The sequence below is a fragment of the Podarcis tiliguerta genome, assembly GCF_965153285.1.
Source record: "Podarcis tiliguerta genome assembly, chromosome: 5".
NCBI lineage: Eukaryota > Metazoa > Chordata > Lepidosauria > Squamata > Lacertidae > Podarcis > Podarcis tiliguerta.
This window is the reverse complement of record NC_139538.1, coordinates 84,734,844-84,750,991: the sequence shown is the minus strand read 5'-3', so window position 1 is coordinate 84,750,991 and position 16,148 is coordinate 84,734,844. Positions and strand designations below refer to the sequence as shown.

The window sequence follows — 16,148 nt, the reverse complement described above, 5'->3', positions numbered from 1 at the left end:
CATGCTGATGCAAACAGCTCCAAACACCAAGTGAAACGGCATCTCTAGCACAGAGTACAAGTTTGTGCAGACCGGGCTTGGTTCTGAAGCCTCGATGTTGTCCTCTAAAAGGGGTGGACAGCTCGCACAAAGACACTCGGGAATCAGGCCTGGGATCTGGAGCGAACGTCGCCAGGTTCCCAGACCCTCTTGCCCAGAGAATTGAGAAGGAGACATTGGGTGCTTTTGGCAAGAGAGAGAGAGGCGACCCTAACTAATGCCCTGTTATCTCTTCCTGTGTCTCGCAGAAGTATCCGAGGGCTCAGTCCCCAACGGCGATTCCCAGAGCAGTGTGGATAGTTTGCGGAAGCACCTTCGCGCCGACACTTTCACGCAGCAGCAGCTGGAAGCTTTAGATCGGGTCTTCGAGCGTCCTTCTTACCCTGATGTCTTTCAGGCATCAGAGCACATCAAATCTGAGCAGGTGTGGACCCAGCTTGGGCGGGGGGGGGGGAGAAGCATTCGGGATACATGCAGCTGCAGAAGCTTTTTCACTCCTCCTTACTTCTTGTACTTGCCTTACTCTGCATTTACAGACCTCAAATTGGTTTCCTAATCACCCCTCCCCCCTAGGGAACTGTAGCTGTGTGAGGGGGGGACAGCCTTTCAACAAGGCTCTCATGCCCTCCCCACACTACAATTCCCAGAATTTTGTGGGGGAAGCCATGACAGTTAAATTGGCGTGAAACCAACATGAGTTTGTGGTGTAAAGCAGTGTTCCCCAACCTTGGGCCTCCAGCTGTTTTTGGACTACAACTCCCATCATCCCTAGCTAGCAAGACCAGTGGTCAAGGATGATGGGAATTGTAGTCCAAAACAGCTGGAGGCGAAAGGTTGGGGAACACTGGTGTAAAGGATGTATCCATTTTCACATGCCCACCCTCCCACTTGGCATACTTTTCTTTGTGAGTCCCCACACTTTTTTAAAGTGGGTCATATCTGCATCTGTCTTGAAATAATGACAGGCAGACAAAAAACTCATTTGAGTCCGTGGCATGCACGCATCATTTACTTCCCCAGTTGTCACCACACCGCTGTCAACTTACAGATTTGAAAATAAGGGACCAGCAGCCTCAAAAATAAGGGATCAGCAGCCAAAAACCACTGTCACCTCTCTGCTGCGAAGCGCTGAGCAAAGGCGAGTCCTCCGGCAGGGAGGGAGGGAGAGGAGCTGCTTCTTTTGACACTCGGGAAATTTAAGGGACATCATCAATAAGGGACAGCAGCGGGACACAGCGCTGGGATAAGGGACTTTCCCGCCAAATAAGGGACGGTTGACAGCTATGCACCACACACTTGTGCAAAATCTGCCTGCATGCTCACACACCCAAGCACACAGAAAGCACATCTCCAACTTACTTTTGAAAGGTGCTGGTGTGCCCACTTTGTGCTTTAAGGTACATGGGAATGTGATGCCGAAATACTAGCATGCAGGCACATTTTCTAGAGAAGTCTTGTGTCTTCTGTAGCTCCCCCCCCCAATAGATCGGTTCTTTTCATGCCTCCTTTTGGAAACAGACACACATACTGCTTTCCGATAGTATTGTTTGTACACCTTGAGGCACCTTGGATGGTAATGTTGAAGGCAGCCTATAACTCACATCCACGTTTGCATCACTTTGGGAGCTGCACACTTCCTGCAACGCTCTTCAGACAATCACAGCCACTCAAACACACCATTTAGGCATTTGTGTGAACACACACACGCCTTCCCTTTGGTTATTTAATTGTGTAAGGACGCACCCAAAATATGTACACATGCACTCTTGTTTGTGCTCAACAGTTGTGTCCTAAAGATGGCAGTAGTCTATATTTTTTCCATCTGGGATACACAAACGAAAGCTACTTTGGAAGATTCAGTTGACCAGATTCTGTGCACATTACCTATAAGACATCAGTGTAATTTTTGTTCTCATTAAGGTCACAGACAGTTAATTCCCTTCCCCAAATAGGAACTCCAATAGGAGATGTCACAGCTGAGTGTAAAAACAGTATCTCTTGCACAGAGCTTTAGATAGATATTTTCTAAAAGGCTAGTCCTTTGAGTGTGTTTTTTTAAATAAAAATTAATTGATTTATATACCACCCTTCAGTAAGTATTTCCTCTCTCTCTCTCTCTCTCTCTCTCTCTCTCTCTCTCACACACACACACACACACACACACACAAAATAAATAATGAATAGATGAAAGTTATTGTAAAATCATGATGCAATCGGTAGCATCATTTTATTTTTATCCCCCGAGAAAAGAAAAAAATGGGCTTCCAAGTTCTATTTTAATATTGTAGAACAATTATCAGAGGACCTGTAAATTCTCATTCTGTTCCTGTGCATACAGGACTGTTGGGTTGCAAAAACAAGAGGTGTGTTGTTGTTGTTGTTGTTTTAAAAAATAATAATGTCAAACTTTAGGCAAGAAGGGTTGAAGAAACCGAGTCACTGACTAAAATGCCCACCTCTGATTTAACAGACCCTTCAGTTTACAGAGAATTCTTCTTTTGCATTTCCTAACGGCCAAACAGAGCTTCCTCGTACCATCTTCCAACTGAGGGTGGTGGTGGTTGTGCCCTTGTCAGAGACAGGACACAACCTGTGAGGATTTGATACAGTTTAGCAGGAAGTCCCCCTCTTTCAGTTCAGCCCAGCCAGCAGAAGCTAAGGACTTATCCAGAATGAATGGAGCATTTTCCCTTTGCTTGATGCCAAGCCCAAGCGCTGCTTTGGAAAGCGCTGTCCCTCCTTCATCTTTACCTGCCTCCCCCAGGCTTGCCTTTTATCCCCCAAGCGGTTTGCCTTTAACACAAAGATCAAAAGTCTTTTTTCAATCACCCCAAGCGGTAAACCAACAATGGGAAGTGAAGGAGAGGTTGGCTTTAGGCTCCTGCTATCCCCGAGTCCCTGAGTTTATTACAATGAATAACCTTTATTTACTTTCATTAGACTATTAAACACCAGCACAGTCATTCTTCCCCCAGAAACTCTGAATGGGGCCCATAAAGCAAATCCAAAGCCTAATTGAGTTCATTTTAATTTCTCTCCGATCACAGCGAATTACTCCAGTGATAAATCAGGGGGCAGCCTCACCCCCAGCAGAAAGCCTAATTTGCAGCTAATTACAAAACTGATTTCTACAGGAAGATCAATACAAGAAGGAATTGGAAATGACTAGGCAATCGCGGCTGGCCAGGGAGGGCGGCAGGAGGAGGGCAGCTCTCTGGGAGCTGGCATGGAAAGCGGGGACAGGGGAAAAACAAAGCAAAAAGAGCAGAAAATCAGTTTTAATTTAACGTAATATTAATCAGAACAACTTTTCCTGCTTTTTTTTTCTCCCCTCCTGTAGTCTCTCCGGTTCCCGTGTCTGGTTTGGAGGCTGCCACAATAAAAAGGCAATTACCAGTGGCTTTTGGACAGGACACCCTTTTCAAATGCAATGAGTTTTCCCCCTCCCACCCTTCTGTTAGCCATGTGGCCGGCCCCCACCCCAATTTCATACCCCAATGCACAAGGGTTGGGGGAAGCAAGAAAGGAAGCTCTTTTAAAATAAATAAAAAAATAAAAAATAAGAGAGAGAGAGAGAGAGAGAGAGACCAAGAATGGCTGTGGGGACGAGCTGATCAGCAAGCAAATCCCACCCTTTCTCACAATGCAAACCCCCCCAGAGGACATTTTCTGCCCCTAGCAGAACCTTTTTCCACACTCTGTGCAAGAACAGTCAAGTTTTCTGAATCTGCCTTTCAAAGAACGAAGGGGGCTCTCCCAGCCAAGCCTCCATCTTGTAGCATCTGCTGGGGAAACCCAATAGAATCTGGCCAATAAGGGGAAAGGAAATTCATAGGCAAGAGGAGGTGGGCTTGGGGGGGGGGTGCTGGCCAGATCTTGCCCTTCCTCTGCTTTGTGCACCTCTTCTTTGCTCCCATCTGTGCAGGGACCGCGTTGCACCTCTTCCTAACTGTCACCCCCTCCTCCCATCTGCCCACTGTTCCCTTCCTTCCAGCCCGTCAATAGAGAGCTTTCTTTTCTCTCTTCCCTAGGGTAATGAGTACTCCCTCCCAGCTCTGACCCCTGGTCTTGATGAAGTCAAGTCAAGTCTATCCAGCTCTGCTAACCCAGACCTGGGGAACAACGTGTCAGGACCCCAGACATACCCTGTAGTGACTGGTAAGTGACGAGCGCAGAGGCCGGAGTCAAAAGCTTTTCCTTTCCTATTGTCATTACCCCGCTTCTGCTTATCCCGAAACCGTGGCGTGCTCCCAAAACAGAGAGCCAAGGAAAGGGACCTTGGAAAAGATGGGAAGAAGGAAGGCAGGACTCTGATGGGGGGGCAGCATTGATTTCCCAGCTGAACCAGTAGGCAGGTGTATTTACTTGATTCACCCGTGTCTTGCCTTTTGGCCTCCTAAAAGATAAAGGTAAAGGGACCCCTGACCATCAGGTCCAGTCGTGGCTGACTCTGGGGTTGCAGTGAACGAGAGCAGCACACGGAAATGCCATTTACCTTCCCGCTGGAGCGGTACCTATTTGTCTACTGGCACTTGACGTGCTTTCGAACTGCTAAGTTGGCAGAAGCTGGGACTGAGCAACGGGAGCTCACCCCGCCGCGGGGATTCGAACCGCCGACCTTCTGATCAGCAAGTCCTAGGCTCTGTGGTTTAATCCACAGCGCCACCCGTGTCCCCTTTGGCCCCCTAGACTCACAGAATAAATAGCTAAACGTTAAAATACCAAATGAAGTCATTTGAACACTTTATAAACTTTTTTAAAAAGCACAAAACTCAGCAATAAACTCCAGCCAGCCCGCACTGAGCTAAAACTTGCCAAACCACAGCTCGTCCAAAAGGCCTTTTGAAACCATAGTCTTAACAAAGCATCAGAAGGCTGTGTCTTGGGGAACGAGGGCAGGTGTGCTGTAACTGAGAGAGCCCTGTATTTTTGTGGCCACTGTTGTATTTTCTTCCATTGATATCCCCGCATTCCTCCCATCATGGAAGCCAAGACGGTGCACAGGTGGTCCCTAGGCAGTCACCTCTCCCATCCAGGTACGGAGTATACCCTGGGACTACTGGTTATGATAGCCAGGCATTTGGAGGCAGCATCTAATTAGATCTAGGTATATTTGTTAGAAGGGTGGAGGACATATTGAAGCACATGCTTCCAGAAGTATTCAAGTTCCAAGGTAAGAATTGACACCTTGCATCTTGCCTAGACAATAGCTAGTCACCAGATAACAGGCGCTGGGTGCTGTTGATGCCCACTGGCAGCTAATGATCTGGGCTGGATGCATGTTCTGCATGGTCTTCCAGAGCAGCACATTGGTGTTGTTGTCCAAATACAATGTTACCAGAACTCGAATGAAAATGGCCAAATGACTGTAAAAGGCAAATCCTGGCCATGGATGCTACTTAAATATCCTGATGTGAAAGCTGGATTCAGGAGCAAACCCAACTCGCAAAGCTGCTGCCGCTGCTTCAGAGACTGGGACCTCAAGCAGAACTTGGGTCCTCAGGTTACAAGGAGGACTCCTGTCCCTTAGCATCTCCATCTCAAAATGGATTGTTAACCCAGACAATTGCGTGCCAAGGCTTTGTGCCTCCCATCACCCCAACCGACTGCATATAGAATAAGGACAGCGCACACTTGACTTTGGATTGAATAAGGCCACAGCTTTATTGAATACAAATGAAAGAGGTTTAGCATAGGCATAGGGTGACCATTAAGTTCCGGTCCGCCTGCTGGGTCAATCCGACAAGGAAAACCAGGTGGTTGCTTCATTACGTCTGCCCCCAAGGCCAGCCCTGTGTCCAAGCCTGCCTAAGGTAAAGGTAAAGGGACCCCTGACCATTAGGTCCAGTCGTGGCCGACTCTGGGGTTACGGCGCTCATCTCGCTTTACTGGCCGAGGGAGCCGGCGTACAGCTTCCGGGTCATGTGGCCAGCATGACTAAGCTGCTTCTGGCGAACCAGAGCAGTGCACAGAAATGCTGTTTACCTTTCCACTGGAGTATTTATCTACTTGCACTTTGATGTGTTTTCAAACTGCTAGGTTGGCAGGAGCTGGGACTGAGCAATGGGAGCTCACCCCATTGCAGGGATTCGAACCGCCGACCGGTCGGCAAGTCCTAGGCTCAGTGGTTTAACCCACAGTGCCACCCGTGTCCCCCAAGCCTGCCTACCATTGGCCAGTCATGCAGGCAGGCTTGAATCCAGCTCCTGATAGGTGCAGGGGCGCTTTCTGCCCCCTCACCTGTTCAGGCGGATCCCAGTGACCTGAGCCCCCTTGTGGGGCCTGTGTGATGCCACTGCTGACCCATAATGCTGCCTCACCGGGGAAGGTGAGTGGACTCGCTGATCCAGATTGCAATGCAAAGAAGCTACCCCACCACCTGGATTGTATTCAGGTGTCACCAGGAAGCTGACAGCAGCTCATTACAAACCCACCCACAATTTCTCCTTTCATGTTTACTAGCTGTACATAGGAGTGGGCTTTTGCATCTTGTGTGGTGAGGAAAGAGTCAAAAGTCTACTTTTTGCATGACAACTGGACCTTTAACCTTGTGGATGCTGAGCTGAATTTGACTCGCATCGTCTCAAACCACTTATCCCTTCTAGCCAAAATCCTGCTCTTTTAGGCAAATACTTGCATGGCTTGGTACCTCCTGCTATAAAAGGGGGGGGGGGTGTCACTGTGGGAGGCAGAAACAATATTTCACCTATAACAGGCCCCGAACCTCCTAACACCAATATCCCTATTTCTAATGAGTAAATAATGAGCAACACCGCTTGCTTTTTAAACTTGGAAAAAGAGGGCCTGTTTTGGTTTATGAAGATCATTTCCCATGCTGCATTGTAAAGGACAGACTCTCACAAACTTGCCTTTGTCTGAGAAAGGGTGAATATAGATGACCAGCTTAATTACAACATGATATTTTCTACCATGTGATGGGCTGAACATATGTATTCCTACAAGCATTGTTTGATTTCATTTGATGGACTGCCCTGCGTCCAGAAGTTAGCAAAGATCACCCCCACATGGGTGTTTGGTCTTCTGCCTTAGTGATCATGACTGGTGATGTTAGGTGGAGAAGGGACAGAATTTCACGACAAGAGCCGTTTAAGAAATGGCCCGCCGTTTCTGTTTTTCCTTCGTATTTTTTTTTATTTCACAATACCAAGTGTTTTTATACTTTGAATGATTTAAACACTTGCCGTTTATGGTTTTCTCTCCCCCCCCCCCTTACATTTTAGGTGTGTTTCAGTGGGTTTGGGGGGCGGGTATTTTTCCTTACCAAGAACCTGTACTCTTGTTTTTCTAAAGACATGTTAGCTGTCAGGCCTTGTAACGAGGGTGCTGTGTGTGTTTATCTATGGTTAATCTTGATTATTTTTAATGTGTCAAGTGAACTGGGGGTGTCCCTCACTTAAAAACAAACCAACAAACCACCAGCAGTAGTTCATATTGCCATGAAATTGAATAGTTTACCTGGCACCGTCATTACTCTCTTTTAGGGGCTGGATTATGTCTGCTTTTTCTCTCAGGCTTTTAAAGATATTTGATTGATTTCTATAATCTCATTGGATCCCTGTTTTAAGTTTGCTTCCTAAACTTGAACCAAGTCAGACCATTGGTTCATCTACCTTAGCAATGTCTATCCCAGGCATAGGCAACCTTCAGATGTTTTGGAATACAATTCCCATCATCCCTGACCGCTGATCCTGTTAGCTAGGGATCATGGGAGTTGTAGGCCAAAACATCTGGAGGGCCAAAGGTTGCCTATGCCTGGTCTACCCTGATTAGGATTTTAGGCAGGGGACAATTCCCATCCCTACCTGGAGATATCAGGGATTGAATCCAGTATGTGCCCATAGACTCGCAACTGTCCATGGAGGTGCAGGTCAACTCTGTGTCCTGGGCAACTATCTACCAGTCCATCTGGTCCACAGGCTGAGACCCTACCTGCCTGCAGACTGTCTTGCCAGAGTGGTGCATGCTCTAGTTATCTCCCGCTTGGACTACTGCAATGCGCTCTACATGGGGCTACCTTTGAAGGTGACTCGGAAACTGCAATTAATCCAGAATGCAGCAGCTGGACTGGTGACTGGGAGTGGCCAGTGGGACCATATAACACTGATCCTGAAAGACCTACTTTGGCTCCCAGTATGTTTCCGAGCACAATTCAAAGTGTTGGTGCTGTCCTTTAAAGCCTTAAACGGCCTTGGCCCAGTATTCCTAAAGGAGCATCTCCACCCTTCGTTCAGCCCAGACACTGAGGTCCAGCTCTGAGGGCCTTCTGGCGGTTCCCTTCCTGCGAGAAGTAAGGTGACAGGGCCTTCTCGGTAGTGGTGCCCATCCTGTCAAATGCCCTCCCATCAGATGTCAACGAAATAAACAGCTATCTGACTTTTAGAAGACATCTGAAAGCAGCCCTGTTTAGGGAAGTTTTTAATGTTTGATGTTTTCTCGTGTTTTTAATATTCTGTTGGGAGCTGTCCTGAGTGGCTGGGGAAGCCTAGCCAGATGGGCAGGGTATAAATATTATTATTATTATTATTATTATTATTATTTTATATATTCTGCATGCAGAGCAGATGCTCTACCACTGATGGTCCTCGCTTCCACAAAACTGCATTACAGTAGGGGACCCAGTCCACTGCTTTACATTTTGGAGGTGCCTAGGTAGACAGTGATGTCACACTGTGGTGGATTCACTCACATATTGTCTCTGACTGTTTACAACTCACCACTTCATCCCGGCATTGTCAAACCCATCTTCCTCCTCTCCCTTCTTTTCTTTTCTTTACCTCCGCTCTCCCTTGCGTTCCTGACATTTTTAGTTTGTAAGTCTGGAAGCAGGGCCTGTACCTTGTTTTAATATTATGTTCAGTGCCTGCTGCCAGCACTGTGCTAAATGTAAGAAGAGTCCTGCTGGATAAAAGGCCTTTTGAGTTCAGCATCCTGTTTTCCCCGTGACCAACCTCTGGGAAGCAGGATGAGAATTTTTAACCCTTGCGAGCCACCTTGGGAGAGAGTACTTGTCTGAAAAGCAGAATGAAAATACAGTGGTACCTCAGGTTACATACACTTCAGGTTACATATGCTTCAGGTTACAGACTCCACTAACCCAGAAATAGTGCTTCAGGTTAAGAACTTTGCTTCAGGATGAGAACAGAAATCGTGCTCTGGTGGCGCGGCGGCCCCATTAGCTAAAGTGGTGCTTCAGGTTAAGAACAGTTTCAGGTTGAGTACGGACCTCCGGAAGGAATTAAGTACTTAACCCGAGGTACCACTGTATAACATTGATTATTATGTAACACAGAGTTAGTGTTGTCCACTCATTCATTCATACATGGATGGATAGATGGACTGTTTGTACACAACAAATGGAAACAATATGTGTGGATAGTATAGATACAGCACCATTTCTCTATGTGTTTTGCCGGCTCTCCAATCCATAGTCTGAGCCTAGGTACATAGAGTTGGTTGGTGCATAGACTCTGTTCACACATTCAGGTGAATGTGTATAGGGCAGGGGTCAAAGAGCACAATTTCTCTAACTTGCTCCATCTCTTCATTTGCACATAGCCAAATAATAATAATAGTAATAATAGTAATAATAATAATAATTTGTTTTTTGTACCCCACCCATCTGGCTGGGTTTCCCCAGCCACTCTGGGCGGCTTCCAACAAAGATTAAAAATACATTAAAATGTCACACATTAAAAACTTCCCTGTGAATGAGTGAATAGACCTAGAGTTGTGCAATATTCTGTTAAAGTTACTTTAAAATGAGGGGAGGCATTCCGATATGGATAGACTTCTCTCGCTTTCCGGCGGAAGGAGCCGGCGTTTGTCCACAGACAGCTTTCCAGGTCATGTGGCCAGCATGATTAAACTGCTTCTGGCACAATGGGACACCATGATGGAAACCAGAGTGCACAGAAATGACGTTTACCTTCCCGCCACAGCAGTACCTATTTATCTACCTGCACTGGTGTGCTTTCAAACTGCTAGGTTGGCAGGAACTGGGACAGAGCAATGGGAGCTCACCTCAGTCTTGCGGATTCGAACTGCCAACCTTCTGATCAGCAAGCCCAAGAGGTTCAGTGGTTTAGACCACAGCACCACCCGCTCCCTGGGAGGCCAGCATTGGGCAGGCTTGGGGTAGCTCTGGCATTTATGTCTATGTTAAGCTTCTACAATGTTAATAAGTGTATAATATGGGGTTGATTGGGCTGGTCCCCACATAGTTGAGGATTGGGCTTGTGTGGAAACGCTTGCAAGGAGCTGGTCTAGTGCTTGAAAAGACTCCAAGGGTTAAAGATTGTTGCTTTTGTTTTACTCAGAAGCTAGCCTATAGTTGAACCCCTTTGCAAGCTGTGAGGATGGGGTACATTTGTCTCATTGATGGGGGGAATGGTCAGATCCGGTAATGTGATTTCACCCTCAGATTTCACCAGAATCTGTGAAGTAGCTGGGTAAGGGAAGATGTTGATGTTCTTGTAAACTAAGGCATATGATGTAGGAGAGGAGGGACTGGCAAGGGCTGAGAAAGTGAGATAACAAACCATTTGCCTTCTGAAAAATAGCTGCTGAGACCTCAGGCTACAGAACGAATGGACAGGTCACTGAAAAAACCAATATAGACTTTGAGGAATTGAGCCCATATGCTCACGTCCTATGCAGTTTTGGACTATTTTTGTTGCAGCAGCTTTGCTTTACCCTCACGCACAGTTGTTATAAAAAGAAAGAACTTTTTATTTGAAAGATTAATTTTGGGGTTTTTTTTTAAAAAAAAGTGGTTTTACACTTGTTATTTTGCATTAAGGTCTTGCTGCTTAAGCATCTAGAAACTGAAATTTGGTGGAAGATTCAGTCAAGAAGGACTGCAATATTTCAAAACGAAAATCAGCCTGTGCTCATCATGAGCATTTTATGGTCAAAATCCCAATGTTTGATCTGGCCGCAGAACTCAGAACATGGCTATTTTCATAGAAACAATTTATTCAGAACCACAAGAAGCTCAGTTTGGCTTCTCCCCCCTCCCCCCCCCCCCGAAGAGCAGTGCTTTTAGGCCTCGTGGTTATCAGGACGAATGTAAAATAAAATGTATCCTGATTCAGAAGCATTTCCAATGTTCTCCCAAGAAGCCTCTGGTTTTATAGAGACCCTAGAGCATGGTGTTAAAAGTACCAGGGAGAAAACTCTAGTGATAAAGATCAGGGTGGCCAGGCTGCAGTCCAGAGATTGATGCCATACCTTTACATTCCCGCATGCAATGAGAGATTTCTCTTACCCGTTTGCCATCCAGTTCTTTCCCCCAGCTAGCTGCTTGGAACACCAGGGACCCTACTTGCTATAGCAGCCAGGGGAGAAGGTAGATGAAAAAGTGGGATGGAACGGAGAACAGGCTCCTCTGCTGTGCTGAGCCTCTGAGAATATAAAGGAATGGGTGCCACCCAATCAAAGAAAGCTTGGTTAATTAACTGTATGACTTTAAGCCAACTTATTTATTAACTTTTGCATTTATTTTGCACTGATTTCTATATGGCTAAAAACAATAATTCTGAAGCTAGAAGCATACTTTCCTTTTAGAAGCTTGTATGCACATGATCTAGGGACGCGGGTGGAGCTGTGGGTTAAACCACAGAGCCTAGGACTTGCCGATCAGAAGGTCAGCAGTTCGAATCCCCGCGATGGGGTGAGCTCCCGTTGCTTAGTCCCTGCTCCTGCCAACCTAGCAGTTTGAAAGCACATCAAAGTGCAAGTAGATAAATAGGTACCACTCCGGTGGGAAGGTAAATGGCCTTTCTGTGTGCTGCTCTGGTTCGCCAGAAGCGGCTTAGTCATGCTGGCCACACGACCCGGAAGCTGTACACCGGCTCCCTCGGCCAATAAAGCGAGATGAGCTCCGCAACCCCAGAGTCGGTCACGACTGGACCTAATGGTCAGGGGTCCCTTTACCTTTATGCACATGATCTACAAGGCAACACAGCCTTGGAAGAGGCTTTCTCACCTGTGTGAGAAAAAAGGTTGGATGCCGTTTAAGATGGTGTTTGTTTTTAAAAACCACCCACTAAATCAGAGGATCCTTTTTAGGATAGTAAACAATTGGGTGGGGGGGGGGGACATTCCATCTAAACAACAAATTAATTCAGCCATGTTTAAAGGCAGAACATCCATCTCTGGATTTGCAACTAGGCTACCTGAGGTAAGAAGCAAAAGCTCAGGTCGTATTTGCCCTCAGAATAAAAGAAAATGCTTGGTTTTGAAAGTTTTTCCTTAGAAACACCTCAAAATAGCTGATAAGATTTGCTTTCGTTTGTTTCTTTTCCTTGTAGCTGAAACGTCTGTCTTTACAAATTGTACCTGGTGTTAGAAATGAATAGCTGTTTAAGGAGAAATAAAAAGGGAAGGAAACACAGTAGTTTCTTTTTTGTGTTCAGATGCAAAACCCCATGCTATTACTGTCAGGAGAGCCAGTCTGGCTGACCAGACATGCTGACAGGCCACACAGCTTCTTTCAAGCTCACTTCCGTTGGGTACTCATCCTGAGCTGCTGAAGAATTCTCAGCAAGGCACAATAAAAAGACCTAGGCAAGGCTCATGGAAATGCTGCCGAAATAGAAAAGAAATCTAGTTCTTTTTTCTTGTTTGATTGAATATTTACCTAAATACAAGCCAGGAATGTGATGATACAATACTAAATGGCCAATGCATAGACCATATAGTATTTATATTTATAAACCACCCTATATCCGGGGGGGGGGGGGGTATCTTGGGGCAGTTCACAGAATAAAATCAAGATATAGAACCACAAAATACCGAATAAAAATAAAAGCAACAACCCAACAGTGCCCCCCCCAAAAAAATATTTTAAAAGGGCATAGGATGTAAATCGGACCAACCAAAGACCCGGTTAAAAAGGAACGTTTTTGCCTGGTGCCTAAAGGTGTATAATGAAGGCGCCAGGCAAACTCCCCTGGGGACAGCATTCCACAGATGGGGAGCCACTGCGGAGAAGGCCCCGTTCTCGTGTTCCCACCCTCCAGACCTCTCGAGGAGGAGGCACCCAAAGGAGGGCCTCAGAAGATGATCTCAGGGTCTGGGTAGGTTCATATGGAAAGAGGCAGTCCTTGAGGTACTGCGGTTCTGAGTATTCAGAGCCAGTGTGGTGTAGTGGTTAAGAGTGATAGACTCGTAATCTGGGGAACCGGGTTCGCGTCTCCGCTCCTCCACATGCAGCTGCTGGGTGACCTTGGGCCAGTCACACTTCTCTGAAGTCTCTCAGCCTCACTCACCTCACAGAGTGTTTGTTGTGGGGGAGGAAGGGAAAGGAGATTGTTGGCCGCTTTGAGACTCCTTCGGGTAGTGATAAAGCGGGATATCAAATCCAAACGCTTCTTCTTCTTCCATATTTTGTGCATTGAAGCAACTGGAAAAGCACATCCGCTCTTTTGCCTTTGGAAGTGCTAAATAAATTGACTGGAAGGAAGGACACCTCTCAGCAACATTGATTAGGCCAGATGACTCCAGTGCTGTGTCATCAGCTGTATCCCTGGCTGCTTCAGAAAAGAGGCATCCATTTGGATTCTCCCTCAGGAGGCCTCCCAGCAACCCCAAAAGCAGGATAAATGGAGAATATATTCCTAATCTAGATGAGATAGCAATAGGGAGGCAAGGCTTCAATGGTACCCTGGACAGCACCTTTCCAGGGCTCAGAGCAGAGCTCAGATATTGTTTCAGCAGTAGTTGCCCTGAGAGAGAGGCTTAAATAGGAATTGCAACTCTTTCCCAGTATTTAGCTCTGCCTTCTGTAATGGAAGCCTCTTCATTTAAACACCCCAGCCTGCTATGGCAGCCATTGATTCTGACAGAAAAGGGGAAGCTATGATTTTGGTAGAGCATCTGAGCTGGAATCCTTAACTCAGTGATGGGAAACTGAACCTCCTCGGGCCAGAGAGGTTCTGGTTGAATGGACTTCCATTTGCTTCTGTTGCAGTATGTGTATCGGGACTTAAGGTGATTCCTTCTCCCACTCTGAATCCCTAGGCAAAGTCCCCAAAGAAGAGGAGCCTGACTCCATGGTCATGACAAAGATCTAGATTTTTGTATATCTAGGAGAGTATAGGCCCAGTTTACCTGAAGGAACATCTCCACCCCCACCATTTAGCCCAGACATTGAGATCTAGCACCGAAGACCTTCTTATGGTTCCCTCTTGGGAAGTGAAGCCACAGGGAACCAGGCAGAGGGCCTTCTCTGTAGTAGCACCCACCCTGTGGAACGCCCTCCCTTCAGATGTCAAGGAGATGAGTAACTATATAACTTTTAGAAGACATATGAAGGCAGCCCTGTATAGGGAAGCTTTTTAATGTGTAATGTTTTATCAGGTTTCATATACATTGGAGGCCACCCAGAGTGGCTGGGGTAACCCAGTCAGATGGGCGGGGTACAAATAATAACATTATTATTATTATTATTATTATTATTATTATTATTATTATTTCACATGCTTTGGATTATCAATTTAGGAAAGATCCCACAAATCATTCCCAAGCCTGAAAGTGATGTAAGAGGGATGAGTGCTTACAGTATTTTATCATGAGTTACTACAGTGCTTTTCTTCTGGGGGGACGCAGGGGTACACATACCCCTAAACATTTTGTGAATCTAAGTTTGGCCTCATTGAGGGGCAGTATTTCAAAATGAGTAGGGAAATCAGAGTACCACTAAACATTTTTTTCAGCAAAAAAAGCACTGGCTAGCTACATATGCAAATCCTCCCCATGTAACATTCCAGTCACGGTAGTTACCGTATTTTTCCGTGTATAAGACAATGCTTTTTTATTATTAAAAAGTGTTTAAGATTGGGGGTTGTCTTATACATGGATAGTGCAGAGGGGGGACAGGCTATTGCTGGCAGCCATGAGCAAGAGATTGGCAGTGGCAGTGGCGTAGCGTGGGTTGTCAGCACCCGGGGCAAGGCAAGTAATTTGCGCCCCCTAACCCTTGGATTTGCGCCCCCTAACCCTAACCCCCAGATGTTGCGGCCGGGCCCCCCTGCACCCCCACGCTACGCCACTGGTCAGTGGCGGTTGGGTGGGTGATTGTTGGCTGCAGCAAGGCCTGCTGATGATTGGCTGCGGCGGCAATTGGGCGGGTGATTGGTGGCTGCGGCAAGGCCTGCTGATGATTGGCTGCTGCTGTGGCAATTGGGAGGGTGAATGGTGGCCGCAGCAAGACCTGCTGGCGATTGGCTGCTGCTGTAGCAATCGGGCGGGCGATTGGCAGCTGCTGGCGGTGAGCAGGCAGACGATTGGTGGCTTTGGCGAGGTGTGCGATTGGCAGTGGTGGTCAGGCGGGAGAGAGATTGTGGGCAACCCCCCAAAAAACCCTCTGTCTTTACGAATTGTACATGGAAAAATACGGTACTTGCAGGTCCTCTTCCCATCCCGTTTTATTAATATGTGTCATGGGAGCGGTGATTCATAGATAGAATGATAGACGGAGCACTTTCAAGGATATTGAGGAGCAGCCATGGTTTGGGATACAGGGCGTGAGCCAATGGGATTGAGAAAAGCAGAGGATGTCGATTCTTGCCAAAGAATCCCCCAATCTGGAGCAGAAGTGTTTCTCTTCCGCCCCCCACTCCACTGCCCTGGAACAGTCTCAGACCCACTCGGGAACACTCCTGGCTGATCCATCTGGTTCTACGAGGGAGAAAAGTTCATTTCAGACCCAGCTTGATGTTCCCAGGTGGCAGTTTAACACTAACATCTCAATCTGTATGCGACTTTTCAATCAGGCACAGAGTAACAAAAAAAGCAAGAACCATTAACATTCGGAGTTGCGTGCCAGCAGTAATGAGAGGAAATGCAAAGCCTGGAAATTAAGAACGCACACTCAGAGGTGTGGGGAAGGACAGGGAGGGGAACGGTGGAGGAGGGATGTTGCTACATTTAGGCCAGGATCCAGCGTTTGGATTAATGGTGCCATTACCCAAGAAAAGGCTGCAGATAATGCTCATTCTTAAAAATGTCTTTGCTGGCAATTAAGTGGCTGCAGCTATTGATTATTATTGATTTTATGTCCCCCCAATTTGCATAATCTGTTAAAG

General features: G+C 46.6%; 1 protein-coding gene across 17 annotated transcripts in view; it reads left to right on the top strand.

Moving 5' to 3' along the window:
- The window catches only part of PAX2 (paired box 2), a 152,482-nt gene that overhangs the window by 117,104 nt on the left and 19,230 nt on the right, over positions 1–16,148 (top strand). For all 17 annotated transcript variants that reach the window (XM_083440461.1, XM_083440462.1, XM_083440446.1 and 14 more), the window contains 2 exons: positions 288–463; positions 4,071–4,197. In XM_083440461.1, coding sequence (XP_083296587.1) covers positions 288–463; positions 4,071–4,197 — 303 coding nt within the window. The remainder of the gene's footprint in view (positions 1–287; positions 464–4,070; positions 4,198–16,148) is intronic.